The sequence below is a fragment of the Ostrinia nubilalis genome, chromosome 2 (assembly GCF_963855985.1).
Source record: "Ostrinia nubilalis chromosome 2, ilOstNubi1.1, whole genome shotgun sequence".
Lineage (NCBI taxonomy): Eukaryota > Metazoa > Arthropoda > Insecta > Lepidoptera > Crambidae > Ostrinia > Ostrinia nubilalis.
The window spans coordinates 9,531,004-9,550,811 of NC_087089.1; the positions used below are offsets into that span (position 1 = coordinate 9,531,004).

The following is a 19,808-nucleotide window of genomic DNA, read 5'->3' on the forward strand; positions in this document are numbered from 1 at the left end:
TGAAACAGACTTGGCACTTTTACAAGATTGCAATGGTTTACGTAACTCATTGATGACACCATCTCTACTATGACTAGATATTTTAACTGTCAACTAAGTATATTTATACTCATTGTGTACCTAGTAGAACTGTAAGTTGAAAATTAGGTACCTCCCTAACAATAACTTTACGATGGAAAACAACAAGCTAGCAACCGTTCAATAGTAGAGATTAATTTTGATACATCGATGTCACTGAGCAACGGTTAACTAATTTGCAAAGACAGATTAGTACTTATCGAACTAGCAAAGTGATGTGCCCTGTTTAAAACTTGTCGATTTTCCAAGTTGCTCCTATAACAAACACAAGACAAACCGAGTACGTATAAACCGAGTTTGATCCGTCACTTCTCAGTACCGAAGCAATGCAACATACTTACTTTGGGGTGTATACCTATTATACTTAAGTGCTCTGAAGCGGGTCATCATAATAAAGTCATTTCAGTCAGAAGACGACCTTCTCCAATTTACCAAAGGCAAATAAAGGATTTGACCCTTAGTCTCTTACGACATCCACGGGCAAAGTGAGGGTAATCCTATTTTTAGTGCAGGATTGAAAGAAAACAAAATTCCTGTTATGTGTTACCATAGGGGTCACTTAAAAATTAGGGATTGATAGTGAAAACGGACATAAAACTACTTGATGCTCTAACAATATGTACTCCTGTGCCCTGAATGACCCGCCATTCTTAGTAAGCTAAGTACGTATCGGTCAGCGACTTTTACATGAATTTTTACGAGTATTAAATTAGCGGAAATCAGTTTTTAAGTCCAACGTTTTTAGCAGGCTCTGCATCTAGCTCTTCCTTTCTGCGCTCTTATTTTTTTGGTGTTTTTGGTTCTCCCCAAGACGTGATGAGACTAAGCTAATCCGGCACTGTCCTCTACTCTACTGACTTCACTGATAAATAATTTGTATCCAGGTGTACTGGGCGGGCCCAGTGGCCGGCGGAGTGGCAGCGGCTCTCCTCTACGTGCACGGCTTCTCGGCGCCGCCGCAGGAGACTCCGCGCTACAGGCCCGTGGCTGCCGACGAGAAAGAGGTAAACTCACTGCCGCGGTAGAGGGTAGATTAAATTACTAGATGTAGCTAAAGTTGCAATTTGCAGCATTCGTTAACGCATACAGGGTGTTTTTAAGGATAAATAAAATGGATTGCTTCTACTGCTCTAATGCAAAAACTTTTCCCAAGGGCTAAGTAGTTCAAGTATTTTTTTCCATGCAAATTGTCTTCAGCAATCTGTCATTTAGTATGGGGAACAACATTTATTTAAGTATACTTTAAATAATTATATTGATCCTGTAGGAAAAGTAGTTGTATTTCTGTAATAGAATCAAAACTTTTATTTGATCAAGTATAAAAATCGCACCCTGTATGTGTGCAACTGCAACTACAGTTTCGTTCTGCAAAGACCTAGTGTCAGTTCTTCAATGTGATTTTTTCGCCAAACAGTTTATCCAATCTATCAGTTAAACCACTGCAGTGATTGGATAAGAGCCACTATCAATGCTTCAAACGGCAGTTAACTTGCTCGCACCCGCGGGACGTTCCAGGCCTTGAACGACTTGGCCGATTAGAAAATTGACACAATATATTGTATGCACCGTGTCATACATACCTTGCCATGCCCAAGAATAGCATGATACGATGACGTGCCAATGACTGTATGTGTTCGTATTGCAAAAATGAATAATATTAAGGCGATAATCGCCATTTATGATGTTTTAGTTCAATAGGACGGATTGGGTCTTCCAAAATGTTATTTAACATTTAAAATCATAGGTATGCGTGAATTTTTCATGTTAATTGAAATGCGTTGTAAAATCTTAAGTTTATAAATAAACTGTATTAATTATTAAAATGTTTTAATCACAATCCGTATAATTTAGTCCTAAATTAGATACGGTTTTTCAATTGCTCTACTTAAACTTATCAAAGTTTATATCACACATAAGAAGAATTTTAGATGATCGATAAGTAGGTATCTACTGACTTTATCTAACTGATTGGTTTACGGAATTATCTACGTCACAGTCACAGTCTACGCCTATTAGGTTGACTGATAATTTTATTATTTTTAGGAGCTTTATCAGCTATAAGTAGTAAGATTTGCAATTTCGGTTTAAAAAATAAAATTTTCTTGCGATAATAAACTAAACTTATCGTACTTAGAATTAAATGTGTAGTAAATAGTATTAATAGGATTAAATAGCAGACCGGAGGCAAATGGGGATTTGGCTTACTCATGCCCACGCTGTTCAAACGACGCTCAAACTCTATTCATACTTAAACAAAATTAGTAAAGGATGATGCAAAGTAAATGCAAATCACTAATAGTCCCGTTAACCCCTCGTGGTAAGCTAAATAAGCTTGTGTTACGAGTGGGTTCACGACAATAGCACATAGTCCAGCGCGGCGCAGCGAATATCGAACTTGCGTTTCTCGGATCCAACCCACATTGTTGAATTGATCTAATTTATGCCTTATATAAAATTCACATCTAATCCTTAAATTAAATGAGTTTGAGCCTCGTTGGCCTAGCTTTGATGAAACCTGATGAAAATGACACCCTATTTATAAGAGAATAATAAATAGAACGTATGGAGGGATAGTAGAGTACCTAGTAGCCTAGTCCCTAGATAGATGCTTTATAATGCGTGCACTCTATTTGGTTCCTGTTGATTTGCAAGCGTACTGGACGCCTAGCGCCGACTGCGTGGACGGTTGAACAAAGCGTAAGAAGTATTTTTAGCACTTTTACCCGATTTGTTTAGAAGTTTCCCCAATTAATTAGGCCCCTCACCTACGGCGACTTTTTGTAGTGATGCTGTCGAGCGTAAACGTCGTAAACGAGCGAAAGCATCACTACTAACTCGCGTTAGTCGCATTTGCAACGCGCTACAGAAATGATGCCAACGCGCTACTAACGTGCTACAGCATCGCAACTGTATCGATACCTACAAACACGCGACAGAATCGCTACTGCATCGCTATAAAAAGTCGTCGTGGGCCTTACATAGCTTCAAACCATAGCCCTAAAAATATTCCGAGTTTCTGCCATTCGATGGTCTGAATTTTAATTTCCCTATGTTCTTTGCATGAATATTATTTTGATTAGTAAGTAGGTAAAGGAATCCCCTTTGATGATGAAGTAACACAGATTTCTTAGTAATTTGTTCATCCCAGTGTTTATTTTTCCCCTATTTTACTTCTAAGGAGAGCGGTTATTATGAAGTCATATTATTCATAACTGTTTGCGGTCAGTCGTAAATGTCGTCTATTAAATATTACTCCCGTAATATTATTAAACTCGTAACAACTTCATAGTAACTTCTTGGTAGGTATTGCTTTTACAATATTATTGCAAGTGCGATGATCGACCTTTACAATTATTTTTGTTTTATTTATCCCTGTATGTGTCACCTATTATGTTGTAGAGGTTTTGTTTGTAGAAATAAGTACCTACCTAAAATCTAAAACTGTTTATGCATTAAAGAAAATTAAAATAACAAGCCAACATAGGTAGTTATATTTTTGTGAATGGCTGTACAATGATACTATTTACCTACCTACTTATAAAAGCAAGAGTTTAGGAAAATAGTATACATAGCCTCCCATATATCGGTCCGATTAAACATCCAATGAATCCTGTTTTATGCCAAACTTTGTCCTAAAAATTAACTGACTCAAATTAAAACTAAAATAGACACATCTGTGACTGCTTGATTTAAATTAACCGACATCTTTTCTGTGGCAGCTGAAGCGACTTGACGGAGGCAAAGCGGACGATCTTGCCTGAGACGCGCCTATCTCGGTGCCGCGAGACACCCGCCCCCGGACTCCCTCGCCGCCCCTCAGGCAACACCTCCAGGTGCACACATACTTATGAACTCACACACCAGTGGACACATTCCAATTCCAGCCCAAGTATGGAGAAACTACGCGAGCCATCGACAGCAGTTGCCGTCATCACCCTATAGACTACATCGATTGACAAATTCTGCCTCTACAATGTGACATTCGATAACGATTCCGTTTCGAAACTACTTGTTCAAAACCGTGTATTCCCGAAATGTCCCGTTGACCCCCACTATTTCTTGTTCCCCTCTGGGCCCTCTGGCGGACATCAGGTTAAAAGTTTGTCGAACGAAACACAGCACGCCATCTATCAACGAGTAGATTAACGAAATTTAGCATGTACAAAACAAATAACAATGTACCTACTGCCATCTACATTTTTGTATGTAACTTAGTATGGCGAACGAATCGCATTTCGATGTTACATTGTCCACAGGCACAACACCAAATTATACACCAATCGTCAATGCAATGTGACCACGACCAGTAGAGCACTTCCACTTAAATCTTGTAGTTTTTATACCGTACCTACTTTATACTATGTAATAAAATAACTTTCTCCAATTGGCGCACTTATTAAATAAGTTTGTAATCTCTTATGAATTTGTAATAAGAATATTTTATAGATTGGGCTTCATGAATGTGTCCTTTAATGTAACCAAAATAATGTATTGCATTTTATAAACTTCGACAATGTATTGTAATGTAGCACCGACCGTAGCGCCCCAAACAACTGTTGTACCAAGACCACATAATTATTTTATAGAACTCACCAAGTGATAGTTTAAAGTAACTAATGCTAGAACAAACATTAAAGTACATAATGATAGTATTTAAAAATACCATTCAGTACTACAAAGTAATTAAGTACACCAAAATCACACTTTCATTGCGAAACATACTAAGTATGTACATAATACTGTAGAGATTTTATACTATTGGAGATTTTATTCTTAACGATTTAATATTAAAAGTAGAATAAGTAAGAGTAATGTAAGTATATGTATATTTTGCTATACCTACAGACAAACTTTTACTCAATTATTATTATAACTTTGTAGTTTTTATGGCTATTTATCTTGGCTGCACTTCTCATGTTATTCGTGTACTAGTTTTTAAATGTTTAAAATTCACAAAAGAAAACACAATTTGGTTTTCATACATATTGTAAGAAAATTTCAAAATTGATACAAATAGTGTAGATTATAAGAGTAAGGTTATTTACGAAAATACAATTATCCAAGTGCATATTTGAGTCGTCTAGTTTCAAAACCCGCTAAAACGCTCCTGCAACTAATTTCTGTTTATATCTCTAAATGATGCTACTGCAATTTTCTCATCATACTGTTCAATCATTTTCGATCAAAATACACTAAGACTACTAAACTAGCACTTAAAATTAGGTTTGTGTTACAAACTCCGCTAAAACGCCGTCCGTTTCTTTCAAAACCCTCTAAAAGTTGATTGACCAATGGTAGCACGGTATTTTGGTCACGTGACTGCGAAATCAGTATGGAGATATTTTTATAACGTGGTTGCTTCATAATTTGCTCTTATCAAATCCCGCTAAAATACAACATGTCCGTTTCAAATCCCATTAAAATCGAATGTTCGTAACAAAATACGCCAAAATGAAAATAGTTTTCATTATAATTCAAATTATATTTAATTTAAAGATAAATAGCAATTACTGTTAGTATTGCCAGATGACAATAATAATTCGTATCATATTTTTTTTTTGCCTAAGGCCAAAGCTATATGGATAAGCGGTTTTTTTTCAATTTCTCGAAATCTTATCAAAATCGTTTTAGCGGGATTTGAAACTAGACGCCTCATTTATTATTTAAAATAAATATTTTTAAAATATGATCTGTATTTTTAAAAAACCAAGTGTTCATTAAATTTTCTTGTATGAGTTTTGATTGGATTCATTCTGTAACTAGAGCGTTTGGTGACTAGTTAATTTATGAATGTTAAATGTGTCGTTCATAAAATGTAAGTCTATGTTAAAGCAAATAAAATATATTTTACATAAAGTTGTGTTTTTATTTCATGTTAAGTTTTCCCAAAACTCAGTAAATTCTAAAGTAACGTGCGACTGAAAGTAGTACAATATTTCTAGCCTGAATCGCTAGACTGCACAGAGGGTGGATGTGACATCACGGCCGCCAAGTGCGCGTTCACTCGATCGGGTTATAGTTTATGTAACCTTCATAAATGGCATTAGATTAGTCATATAAATGCATAAACCACATTCGATATGCTATAGTAATTAAAGTAAGCAACACTAGTGGCGGCCGCAGCGCCCGTATCGGTAGCACTTATAACTGCGGTTAGCTTGAGGACAAACAACATCAAAGGCTAAGGTCGCGCTAACCGCATAAATCCTTTGCAAACAGGTTCAAGGAATAGTATGTAAATGATTATTACTAATTAATTATTATTGTACAAAAGATAGTTATAAAAAAGAATAGTATCTTCGTGCAATTCTAAAGAAAAATAAAACGATTTATTTTAATGAAATCTTAATTATTTATTTTGATTCTTTGTATAATAATATGCCGTTAACAAGTAAACGATTGTGGACAGTTAATAATACATAATTTACAGTTGTGATTGATTTAAGTATATAAAAACCATTTATAACGTTAACATTTATAAATCATGCTATTTCAATCTAAAGTAATGGAGTTTTAAGGTAATAGCAGACTTATCAACTCGGAAAGGGATCAACACCGTATCGTCTTTCGCGAGCTGTCATCGCCTTTCGCGCGAGGCGAGGCGTATACGTTACAGTGCGGATAAATGTGCGTTGCAGTATGGAGTTTCATACAATGAATACTGACCGACTCGAGTTGATATGGTTACGATCCCTTTCCGGGTTGATAAATGTGCTACGACCTTTAATCAGCTACAAATAATGTATTTTACTATCAATATATTTTTTTGTAATTTGACAAATAAACTCTTATAAAGAAGAACGGTCACGCCCCATACAAAAAAAACCCAGACCCGACAGAAACGAGACATACCTCAGTTTTTTTGTCATGTCTTAATTAGTTAAATTATATATTTTTTATATTCGAAATCTATGTATAACACCAAAATATTACCCTTTTTTTTGTTCAGGCGTTATACAAAAACTAATACAAAATGCCTATTTATCACCAAAATTGGTAAATATATGTACCTAAATATCTATTACAGCTGCTATGTAATGTATTTAGGTGACCTGGAGATACAGCCGGATTATACAGGGTGGTTATACATTTGGAACGATAAGTGATCTCACACGATTATTTCTAAACTATACAAAATATTGAAAAACTAGTTACTGATTCTGAAAGTGCTTCACGAGCTCTTTCAAATGGTACCAATAATAGGTTACAGATTATGGAAGCTGGTAACATTGAATTTTTGGATTTTGTAACTTCTCGCGTTTCCACCCTGTATAATCCGGCTGTATCTCCAGGTCACCTAGATACATTCCATAGCAGCTGTAATAGACATTTAGGTACATACATTTACCAATTTTGGTGATAAATAGGCATTTTGTATTAGTTTTTGTATAACGCCTGAACAAAAACAAAGGGTAATATTTTGGTGTTATACATAGATTTCAAATATAAAAAATATATAATTTATCTAATTAAGACATGACAAAAAAACTGAGGTATGTCTCGTTTCTGTCGGGCCTGGGTCACAGATGACCGTTCTTCTTTGAACTCTTTGATTGATGGATATGGCCGGTTGGCCATAAAGTGCTTTCAATATGCTATAAGGTATACTTTGCCTGAAGTGTACTAATTTCTAGATATATGCAAGTTATTTAACATACATTTGATCATTTTATTTTTCCTGAAGCACCAGAGCATGCTCTATGTTATTCTTTCTTTTCTTTACATTACATTTATAAATTATTCGCACCATTGCAGCTTTGGTGGTTAATAGAAACCGACTAAGTACAGTCAGCGTCAAATAGTTCGGGACACCCAAAGTGGCCAAAAAGTTGACAGACAACACGATCTTATTCCAATTGTGTTACGAAATTTTTGACTACTTTGGGTGGGTTTAGGTGCATAATGTCAAAAGTGCAAAATGTCAAATCCGAACGAATGTCACGAACTATTTATCGCTGACTGTACACGATTGGATTTACCACATTTTTAGTACGAAACGAGAACATGATTAAAATGAGCTCTAGTGCCAAGTGGGATCTATTAACAATTCATATTATAATTTCTTTCATACCTAATTAGCTCTATAATAGATTTAATTCAACTTATGCTACGTGTGTATGTTTATAAACACTCAGAAGGCACAGTCTTTTAAAATTAAACTGATTTATCATTATTTGGTAATAACTGGCTGTGCGAATAAAAGCGTGGTTGATATAAAAATCATTCACAAATTATAATACCATACGATCTATCAAAATAACAGACACAGGAGGCTAGTTTCCAAAAAACATTTAGTCCGTCAATTATATTATCAAACAACACAATGTATTCTTATTTCTCAATCAAACAAGTAATAACGTCACACCGTGCTACACTTTTTACCACGCAGTAACGTCACTGGCCTCTACTTATGAGCTTTGGCGTATTTATCTCTGTCAATTTTCATTTTATGAAGCAAAAAATACGTTGGGTATTTTTTGATAAGTTAACTGACGAACTAATTCACATTAATGCTCTTTCTACCCAGGAAACCACCCCTATTGTAAAAAATTCACTGTAAAATAAAAAAAAAACATATCTGTCAGTCTTCTTAACATTATATTTTAGGACTAGTTTACTCATTATGTATAAGAAGATCATGATTTTTTAAAGTGAAAAATAATTAAAAATGCTAATTATATTACACCGAGTTAATAATATTCGCTCACAAAATAGTATTTTCTAAGGCAAAAAATAATTCATACAAAAGTTTCACTGACTCTTTTGAAGAAATAAATCATGACATTGCAAGCATGTTATGTAAAAAATACCTATTAAAATTATCTTTATGATTGCATCACTTTTTGGCATTATGACAACCATGCAAGCAAGTGATAATATAATGTATAATGTACTTATTGTCACAAAATAATACAATACACAGTTATAACACATTTCTTACATCTATGTATTGCTTAATATGTATTTATATATGTACACAATAACTTATATTAATCCCTATGAATATGAGAATTAATTTATCAAGTAAAATAAATCTTTAAAAATAACTACTTACTATACTATGAGTACATAATGTATATCCAATAATAAATGATCAAAAATGCATCTAACAAAATGCCGACATTTTATACGCATGTATTATGTATATCTAAAACCACTTTCTTATTCTGTACATATTCACTACTTATGTTATAATAAATTCAAATAATGTTCAATCTATAAAATATGTACGATGTAATGCAAATAAACATTTACTAATTCCGCGTCCAAAATTCAAAATACCAATGACTATATGAACATCATAGCTTGGAATAGACTGCTCTTTGAGGAACGCACATTGTCATCAAAAACTTTTCAAAACCGGTGAAAGAATTTATTTTGCGTATGTGAATTGTGAACTCAAAAATAGAGTCATGTACCTACCATATTTTCATGAATACGGAGTTTAAGGAATTGAATAGGCACCGACACTGTGCCAGACTACTTTCACCAAAACGCTTCATATTATAAAATACGAGGTAACATACCTGTCAGATATATTTTTAAAGTAATCTAAAACTTAGTAGATGATTTCTAAAAACGTAACCCTCCTTCTAGCGCAGTCGGGTAAAAATAATGTAAACCACCTTTTCAAAAATTGCGGGCAATACTGACCAATGAGAATTTTTATGCTCTCACCCGAAAAAATGCGCGCTCGTCGGTGGATGTTATAAAAATGTTCTAAACGTTTGTCTCTATTGCACTATATAAACTTGAAACACTTCTGTTTGTCGTGAGGTATTCGCGTTTTGAACAACACCGAGTCGGCTCTGTACTGCGTGGAGAGCAGAGGAGTATAGCCCATCACCTGCAATTTAAATGAAACAAACGAAATGATATTTACCGAACATACTTAATTATTATAAAATTATTGAACCAATATACTTATAGAGAATGATATAATATCGAAGATAAAGAACTTCATAAATTATCCTATGTTAAATGTAGTGGTGTTTCCTTGTATTCTTTTAATTAATGACTACGATTAAAACTTATATGATATGAATTAGATTTATTCGTAGCTTTTTGAAATTGCAAAACAAGAAACATCTAAAATAGTGTTTGTCTCATATACTTCACTTCTGTAAAAGATACCTCTTTCTTGCCTAAGGCACTTGTCATGTAAAAAATAATACATAATAGTGCTGGTACCTAAATCACTTTTTGCCAACACTAATAGCTCTTCAATTTGAAGAAAAAAAGACATTAACTCTGTTCAACCCGGCTAGGATGCGTCCCATGATAAAATATTATCGACTATTAAAGACGACAAATGTATAGCGCATACATTTGTTTATTGGGTAAAATCGATAAAATGCCTCAATAAAAGTTTATCTTGCTGGTTTCTCAACATTGACTTTTTCTGCTATGTAAAGAATCAGCTATAAAATACTTATTTAGGTGATAGCATAATTTAGTACATACCTGCGAGAAGAACTGTATGCACCGGTGTCGCTCGTGGAAGTGCGTCTCGTCCGCCGACAGCGTCACCGGGCAGCCCGGGCAGCGGAATGTCCAGCGCGACGTCACCTGCGCACGCGACGAAATTATGATAACAGATGTTTATCATCAAAAATAATCAATTTTTATCACCTTTTAAAGCTAAATTATAAATAACTTGAAAAATCGAACTACCTAAGACGCCGCCGCCCTTGAGTAGCCATTCTAAATGCAAATTTAATTGTTTGTATAGCTTTATGACTTTTCAATAAATCAATTTTTCCATTTATCACTTTTAGTGGTGTCAGTCAAGCCCCAGAAAGGGGAATTTAGCGATCCAAGTACAGCGTAATCCTCGATGCACGCATCTACGCTCTCTCCAATAGGATTTGGTTCGTTTGCCGAGAGGCAGATGGAATCAAGGGTGGAAGGCGGGATTATTCCACTTATAAAAATCTATCTAATTCAGTCATGTGACATTGCCAGCGTCTCACATGCGAGATGTAAGATTCAAGAGGTGGCTCCCGAATCTTTACCGTTTAATTCATGAAATAAGAAGCATAGTGAAAAAATTCGACTTTACGCGCCTGCACATAGGGCGTACCTTGACGGGCGGTTTCCTGATGTGCGCCACGTCATTTTATAAAAGCTGAAAGTTTGTCAGCGTATTCTCCCAATATAGGTTAGAATGTTGGTGCATCATGAAGTTTGCATCTCGTGGCTTTGGCATCTGCCCTCAAAAGATTGTCTGGCAAGGAGTTGGAACTGTCAAACCTATCTGGCTGATGAGTAAACAACTTCTAATGCGCAACAACTTAAAATGACGTAGGTGTGGTGTTCACCAGCTCTTAGTCTATAGGGCCTTACGTACCTTGAGCCACGAGGAAGTTCATGGCGATGTCCTCGCAGTTCATATACTCGTCACGTGTTCTCTTACGGCAGCCGGTAGAGCGCGCCAGTACACGCCACTCTCGACCTTACGCGCCTGCACATAGGGCGTACCTTGACGGGCGGCTTCCTGGTGATGTGCGCCACGAGGAAGTTCATGGCGATGTCCCCGCAGTTCATATACTCGTCACGTGTTCTCAGTACACGCCACTCTCGACCTTACGCGCTTTTACATAATAGACTAAGAGCTAGTGAATGCCAGACCTACGTCATTTTTTGATTTTATAAAAGCTGAAAGTTTGTCAGCCTATTCTCCCAATATAGGTTAGAATGTTGGTGCATCATGAAATTTGGATCAACGTGGCTTTGGCAGCTGCCCTCAAAATATTGTCTGGCAAGGAGTTGGAACTGTCAAACCTATCTGGCTGATGAGTAAACAACTTCTAATGCGCAACAACTTAAAATGACGTAGGTGTGGTGTTCACCAGCTCTTAGTCTATAGGGCCTTACGTACCTTGACGGGCGGCTTCCTAGTGATGTGTGCCACGAGGAAGTTCATGGCGATGTCCTCGCAGTTCATGTACTCGTCACGTGTCCTCAGTACACGCCACTCTCGACCTTACGCGCTTTTACATAATAGACTAAGAGCTAGTGAATGCCAGACCTACGTCATTTTATAAAAGCTGAGAGTTTGTCAGCGTATGCTCCCAATATAGGTTAGAATGTTGGTGCATCATGAAGGTTGAATCATCGTGGCTTTGGCAGCTGCCCTCAAAAGATTGTTTGGGCCAGACAACAGGCAAGGAGTTGGAACTGTCAAACCTATCTGACTAACTTAAAATGACGTAGGTGTGGTGTTCACCAGCTCTTAGTCTATAGGGCCTTACGTACCTTGACGGGCGGCTTCCTAGTGATGTGCGCCACGAGGAAGTTCATGGCGATGTCCTCGCAGTTCATATACTCGTCCACGTGTTCTCTCACGGCAGCCGGTAGAGCGCGCCAGTACACGCCACTCTCGACCTTACGCGCCTGCACATAAGTACCTTGACGGGCGGCTTCCTAGTGATGTGCGCCACGAGGAAGTTCATGGCGATGTCCTCGCAGTTCATATACTCGTCCACGTGTTCACGGCGGCCGGTAGAGCGCGCCAGTACACGCCACTCTCGACCTTACGCGCCTGCACATAAGTACCTTGACGGGCGGCTTCCTGGTGATGTGCGCCACGAGGAAGTTCATGGCGATGTCCTCGCAGTTCATATACTCGTCCACGTGTTCTCTCACGGCAGCCGGTAGAGCGCGCCAGTACACGCCACTCTCGACCTTACGCGCCTGCACATAAGTACCTTGACGGGCGGCTTCCTAGTGATGTGCGCCACGAGGAAGTTCATGGCGATGTCCTCGCAGTTCATATACTCGTCCACGTGTTCTCTCACGGCAGCCGGTAGAGCGCGCCAGTACACGCCACTCTCGACCTTACGCGCCTGCACATAAGTACCTTGACGGGCGGCTTCCTAGTGATGTGCGCCACGAGGAAGTTCATGGCGATGTCCTCGCAGTTCATATACTCGTCCACGTGTTCACGGCGGCCGGTAGAGCGCGCCAGTACACGCCACTCTCGACCTTACGCGCCTGCACATAAGTACCTTGACGGGCGGCTTCCTAGTGATGTGCGCCACGAGGAAGTTCATGGCGATGTCCTCGCAGTTCATATACTCGTCCACGTGTTCTCTTACGGCGGCCGGTAGCGCGCGCCAGTACGCCCACAAGTAGTAGCGGTGAACGAACGCCGCGCCCGTCAGTACCATACTCAGCTCGCAGCTGGAAAAAGCGACAAGCATATTATAGCAATAGCAATATTATAGCAATCTGTAATCTGTATAAATAAATAAATAAATATCCTTGGACATTTTACACTGCGCTTCTAGTCCCAAACTAAGCAAAGCTTGTACTATGGGTACTAGACAACGGATATAAACATACTTAAATACTTTTTTTTGTAAATACATACTTATTATACATAGAAAACATCCAGTCCAATACAAACACACACAACATGTACACAAATGTTTGTACTGTGCGGGAATCGAACCCGCTACCTCCGGAATAGTAGTCCGTTTCGAACCACTACACCAAACGGCCGACATATAAGAGTATAGGACGGGGAAGTCGAAATACACCTGCCCACATTAGGGACAGAGATCAAAACATTTAACTATGTCGTACAAGGCCGTGGTGAATTGAACACTAAATGAAACAATGAATGAAAAAACTGACAATAGTGACGGAGTTTCTTGCGTTGATTCTCTCACCACAGGCCCATTTATAGTCCCGAAGCAGTGGTAGGATTAATACTGGGACGTTTCACACTGCTTTAAGCATTTTTCAAAATTTATTTTTGAGTTTTATGAGTATTTCAACAAATTACCTGTAATTTGAATTGTAAAGGAACCCATTGTTGAAGTTGAGATCCCATGCGTGGTAGCGCCCTGGGAATCCAACGATGCGGTCGCGATGCTCACGCCACACTCTGAAAAATGCATAAGACTTATGTTAAGAGAAATAATACATTGATTTTAAGGTTCGAAATTATTTATTTTCATCATCGTTAACTGTTTTTGAACCACAGACAGCAGGAAGCGGTTATCAAGCAAGAGTAGAATCTATGGCGAAGGACTTAAGGCGCGCGTTGTCGACGCACAGCACCGCCTCGGTGTCGATGAGGTGGTAGGGCAGGAAACGGTCGCTGAGCGAGAGTGTGAATAGTGACTGAGTTTCTTGCGCTGCTTCTTCTCAGCACTGGCCCATTTATTGTCCCGTAGCAGTGGTAGGGTTAATACTGGGACGCAGGCGCGGATCCACCGTTGTGGGCACTGTGGGCATGCCCACAACCCTAATTTGCTTGTTTTATTATGATCTATTGATAAGATCGATAGGCATGTATGTAAGTCCGGGCATGTAGTGATCCAACTCTCACTTTGCTCATTTTTGGCGGCTGTGCCCACAACCTTTTTTGAGGGCTGGATCCGCGCCTGCTGGGACGTGTAAAAGTGCTTTTTAAAAGCCTATTTGCAAAAATAAATGAGTTTTTTACGAGTTTTAGTGGACTCTATGGCTCAGGACACAAGGCCGCGCCCACCTGAAGGCGAAGACGATCTCGTCGTGACGCAGGTGCGCGTCGTCGTCGACGCACAGCACCGCCTCGGTGTCGATGAGGTGGTAGGGCAGGAAGCGGTCGTCGAGCGAGAGTGGACTCTATGGCTCAGGACACAAGGCCGCGCCCACCTGAAGGCGAAGACGATCTCGTCGTGGCGCAGGTGCGCGTCGTCGTCCACGCACAGCACCGCCTCGGTGTCGATGAGGTGGTAGGGCAGGAAGCGGTTGTTGAGCGAGTTGCGAGCTGCTCGTATTACGGCCACGGGAGCGCCGCTCTCAGGCCACGAGCCGGCTAAAGGCGCTGATGGGCCGTTCCACACCACCACCACCTAGAATAAATCATTCAATTGACGTGTTGACACCACCTATCAATTGACGTACTTTTTAAAACTGTCAGAACGAGACTCTCCCATAGATTTTGTATGGCAATACACTTGCTTGTGACGTCACTATTTTGTCAACTCTAGCTACTTTTTTCAATTACAATGCAACCAAAAATTTTTATTTACAGGTAATTTAAAATTAATTAAGTTTTTAAGACCAGTATGAAGTGTCTTTTTAAAGATTTCGTATTATTAGGGAATGTCTGTTGTACACAGCTGCCAACATTTATCTCAATCCCAAATTCCTATCTTTACTGGTAAGGTTCAAAATTAGTTGAGGCAATAAAGCAGGTACAGTGAAGTAACGCCATCTTAGTTGTAATACAGGTACTTTTTAGCAAAAAAAAATGTTATATTTTATTTTCTTGTGAAGTCGACTATACCAACAATCAAACCCAAGAATTTTATTACAGCAATTATAATTCACAACACTATTGCCTGTTTTCACCATCAATCCCTAATTTTTAAGTGACCCCTATGTAAACAAATTTCCTGTAATGTGCTACCATAGGGGTCACTTAAAAATTAGGGATTTATGGTGAAAACGGGCATAAATCTACTAATTCGCACCTTATTCAAATACGGCAGTCCCCGTAACCGCGCCAAGGCGGCAGCCAGCACCGCTTCCCTCTCATACGTCAGTATCACGATCGTGAACTGCTCCCGCGGCCGATCGCCTCCTAACGCCTCACTGAATTCCTTCCCCGAACCGCCCGCGCCCGCGCCGATCGGCCGGAATCCCGCCGCAGAGCCCAGGAACTTGGCCTCTGACGTCACAGACGGGTCCCAGGGCAGCTGAGGGTATAACGCGAAAGGCTCGCCCCAGTCGTTCCAGAGCTCATACCTGTAATTTAAAAAAAAAACTATATATTCTACTTCTGCACTAAAAAAAATATAAATTATCTTTACATATCACAACTGCGCGATAAGACTCAGCCAGGACTTTTTGGCGGGAATGTAAAGCGTCATGTTAGCGGTTTTGTTTTATTTTCTAAAATTCGTGTTTGGACGACTATTAATGTGTAATAATGGTGGATTATTAACCATTAAGTGTTCGTGAACGTACATGAGTTAAGTCGCCTCACTTGAAACTTGAAAATGGCACAAATCAAGTCGGCCTCAACGTATATTGCCAACATCAAAAAAGAAGAAGACTCAGCGAAAAACAAAAAAAGACACATACCCGTGTAGTAGTCCCATCGAATAATTTCGCCGGTACGCTGGACTTGAATAAGGCGCCTCTAGCGGCCCCAAAGTCTCTTCAGGTTCAGTGTCTACAGCCGGTGGCTCCAATTTAGGGGGATAATAAGACTCGTTGAACCCTGGCACGCCCACCGTCGGCATTGCTGGTCGAGCCGGGATATTCAATCTGGTCCGTATCGCCGCCAACAAGGAATCTACGCTGGCCTGAACCGAACTTAGATATCTCTCCCAAAGCACTCGTCCTTGCCTTCTAAAAGTCAACAAATCAGCGTCCGACATAGCGCGCAGGAGAAAGTGTAGTTCAGTGAAGCGGGCCTTCGGCAGTGAGATCACAGCCCGTTTCCAATCCAAGACTTCGTCGAAGGGCAATCTGATTCTGTCGCCGCCCATGATCACTGGTATAGCACCCGACCTCAAGGCCTCGTACAACCTTGCTTGCAATAGAGCTGTCGTGGTGTAGATTCGATCAGCTGGCGCGAGTATCAGTACAAAAGTAGAGTCCCGCAACACAGCACGTCTCGAACGGTCGGTGCCACACAGAGCCCAATCTCCAATCGGCAACATAGCACGCTTCTCGACCGGAGGATCGCACTCGAATTGTAAGTAAAACGTGTCCGGTGACGTCACCGTTTTCTGCAGAAATTCTATCAACTTCTTATCTTGATCCTTGTCCGGACCCTTAGCTGGTGGCTGTGAACCCTGAAAACTGTATTTAGCTAATGAAATCACATCAAGTCCTGTAATATCTACATAATAGCTTCTCGAACGCAATCAAGATAGATTAAATTGCTATTTAAAAATACCTAAGCAAGTATTTTCTTCTGGCTGGAGAAATCGGAGCGCAGTCAGCCCATACATCGCCGCCTGGAGGGCCGAGCGCGGGTGGCGTCACGATATCAAACCCTGATCTGAACTGATCGTGCGTGAAGGTAGACTGGGCTATTATCGCTCTCCCAGTTGACACGCCGCGAAATGCATCTCCAGACCCCACTGATAATTCGCGTCTCGCCAAATTTATCAGAACGTGGTTGCGACCATCTCCTCCCCAGAATGGCAAGCTTTTCAGAGCAGTCTCATTCAACAACAGTTTGTATCCCTCTGTCGTAGATCTGCAAGATATTTAGAATTAAGATTCCTCCCAGAGTAAAAAAATCATAAAGGTGTAAGTCGGAAGACTATGGCTGACTTCAAACGCCCTCGAAAAGTGGTTAAGCTGATAGTGACAAATGCCGCTGAGATCTGCGATTGTCGTCTGCCGTCGACTCCCAACTCACTTCTCACAAATCAAGAAATACTTACGAGGGGCTTTTTTCAAACGGAAAAGCTTCTCCCACAAGGACTAAATAGATACACGCTTCGTTAGGATCCCGCGTCAAATGAGTATTATAACCCAACGTCTGTCGTAGTGTAGTTTTGAGGAATCCATCTACTTCTGCGCCGGCTAAAGGCGCGTGGACGTCAGGGTCGTATAGATAGACGGGGAACCCTGAGGTTAAGGAGCATCTGGAATGGTCAAAGCAGGAGAACATTCGGCAGTGTACTTCTGAGGAGGGGTTTAGCGGGGAGAGGATGGGGGGAGGTCTGGATGGGAGTATTTGTATGGGCGGGGCGAGTTCCGGGGAGTCTCTGCGGATGGCCTCTAGTTGTGCGAGGCGGGCCTGGTCTGCTGAGACACGGAGGCGCTGCAGTTCAGCGGCCGCGCGCGCGTGCTCCGCTTTAGCGCTGTCGGCTTTCGCGCTCGCCGCCGCCGCCTCTTTTTGCAGGCGGGCGCGTCTCGCTTCAAGTTCCCGCAACTCCGTCGATACGGAAGCCTAAAAATTGGGCTCACTGATAACTATAGATGTTTTGAAACGTCGACGACGTTAACGAAGGAGTGCAAGTTACAGAAATAAACCTTGCAATATGATACAAGTATAAAATGTATAAAAAGGTAGTTTCATGCATAGCAGGTTAAAAGCTAACATGTGACAGTGGGGAGAGCTATCAGTATCTGCATCTATAGCCGACATGAATACCTCAATGTGACCACGACCATTCTGCTAAGCAGTGGTGGATTTACCAGCAGGCTGAGTAGGCTGAAGCCTAGGGCGGGAAATTTTAAGGGGCGGCAGATTTAGTTCCTAATTATTTTTTACATACACAAAGTAGGTGTATTTCGGATACAAATATATCAATGTTCGCCAATAAGATCTAACAACACCTACGGGCGGCAATACTGTAAATCCGCCACTGCTGCTAAGAGTGAAACAACAAGAAGAAAAGCTAAAATAATGATACAAGTATTATCAAATACCTTGATTCTAAGCATCTCTTCAATTCTAATCCTCAGGTCAGCCACATTCATCGTAGACAGGTCCCCGAGAGCCTCGAGTGTATGACGCATTGGGTTTGTTCCAAATGATCCCAGCGTTGATTCATACTGTAAATACATAACGTAGACAAATATTAATCCATTTTACTAATAACTAGTAAAAATGTTTCAAAATTCTGATCATCTGATATTCTTCTTATTGCTGTCCGTTGAAGTAGAGAAGTTGCTGTCAGTAGATTAGATTTTTCTTATAACATCTCTGTTCATGGTAAAATATATCAAGGATTCTTAAATTTTTTACTAAAGAATGGCAATAATAATGACAAATTTTTTTTATTTTTTAAACAATGAAGTCCCTTTAAATTATATTTTTAGATTGTATGGCCAAATAAATATTTTGGTCTAAAAGAAAGTGGATAAAGGTATAAGTTTAAAGCCTACGTTTTAAATACAATTTATTATAATCATACATTTTCTTTAGCCTATAAACTATAATTGTGAAAGTAATAAGGCAGATCAGATGAAAAGTACCATACTTTTCAGTTTTCTTCCTTTAACTTATCAATAATTTTACACCGCAAGCAGATTTTCCGCGCAGTAATACTCACCTTAGATAAATAGTAATGTGTAACAAGAGGCACAACAAATAATATAACAGAAACCAACAATATTACTCGGGATAATTTGAGATGACCAAGCCATTTACAAAAACGCTCGTAAAAATACATCGTGTAGTTAATTGATTTTTTTATATAATTACTGTATAAAGCGTAATTCAAATATATCTTTGTAAAGGCATTTATTATGTTTTTAATTTAAATAAATACATGTTGATTTTTTTCGCTGAAACAAGCTATCGTAAATAAAAAATTGACAACGCTGAATGAATGACAAATTGACAACAATTTGATTGACAATGTCATGTTTTTTTTTATTAAACTTGCGCGTGGCTTCATGCCGTTTGCACATAAAAAATCTTTCTACACCAAAGATAATGTAATTTTTATCTGTGAGGAAGGGCCCTACCTAGGCAAGTGGCACTTTTTGATCGCCAACGGAAATCGAAATAATCGAATTCCTTCAAGGAGCGAAGTTATTTAACGAATATACATATAGCTACCTACTTCGCTTTTGATAAATGTCTGCAAGCGAGACAAAAAGCACTTGTCAGTCGGTCCAACAACAATAAATTCTCCTTAAAAAATATCTTTGTATCTGTATTTAATAAATCTTTGGTTAAGTTGATGGCTTCTCAAATCTCGTTGCGCTTCCCTTTAAATCTACATATAAAAAAACTGAGCGAAAGTATTATT

At 39.4% G+C, this 19,808-nt stretch overlaps 2 protein-coding genes across 2 annotated transcripts in view; one reads left to right on the forward strand and one right to left on the reverse strand.

Moving 5' to 3' along the window:
- LOC135082561 (aquaporin AQPAe.a) overlaps window positions 1-5,934 on the forward strand; it is a 36,938-nt gene extending 31,004 nt beyond the window's left edge. The window contains exons 6-7 of the mRNA XM_063977364.1: window positions 963-1,082; window positions 3,798-5,934. Coding sequence (XP_063833434.1) covers window positions 963-1,082; window positions 3,798-3,839 — 162 coding nt within the window. The 3' untranslated portion in view covers window positions 3,840-5,934. The remainder of the gene's footprint in view (window positions 1-962; window positions 1,083-3,797) is intronic.
- Window positions 5,935-7,769: 1,835 nt separating this feature from the next.
- Window positions 7,770-19,360, reverse strand: LOC135082574 (exostosin-3). The gene is made up of 11 exons (XM_063977368.1): window positions 19,104-19,360; window positions 18,478-18,603; window positions 17,484-17,995; window positions 16,988-17,293; window positions 16,165-16,890; window positions 15,552-15,825; window positions 14,728-14,927; window positions 13,871-13,972; window positions 13,089-13,263; window positions 10,543-10,647; window positions 7,770-9,925 (listed from the first exon to the last, which is right to left on the reverse strand). The coding sequence occupies exons 1-11, from the start codon at window positions 19,221-19,223 to the stop codon at window positions 9,821-9,823; spliced, it is 2,751 nt and encodes a 916-aa protein (XP_063833438.1). The 5' UTR covers window positions 19,224-19,360; the 3' UTR covers window positions 7,770-9,820.
- Between the last annotated feature and the right edge of the window lie 448 nt (window positions 19,361-19,808).

Bases quoted from the DNA above. Each gene is read 5' to 3' on its own strand.
- LOC135082574 (XM_063977368.1), bottom strand. From the start codon at position 19,223: ATGTATTTTTACGAGCGTTTTTGTAAATGGCTTGGTCATCTCAAATTA. The intron at 18,604-19,103 runs GTGAGTATTACT...ATGTATTTACAG, and splicing joins CACATTACTATTTATCTAAG to TATGAATCAACGCTGGGATC. The intron at 10,648-13,088 runs GTACTTATGTGC...TCGCGTGCGCAG, and splicing joins CTAGGAAGCCGCCCGTCAAG to GTGACGTCGCGCTGGACATT.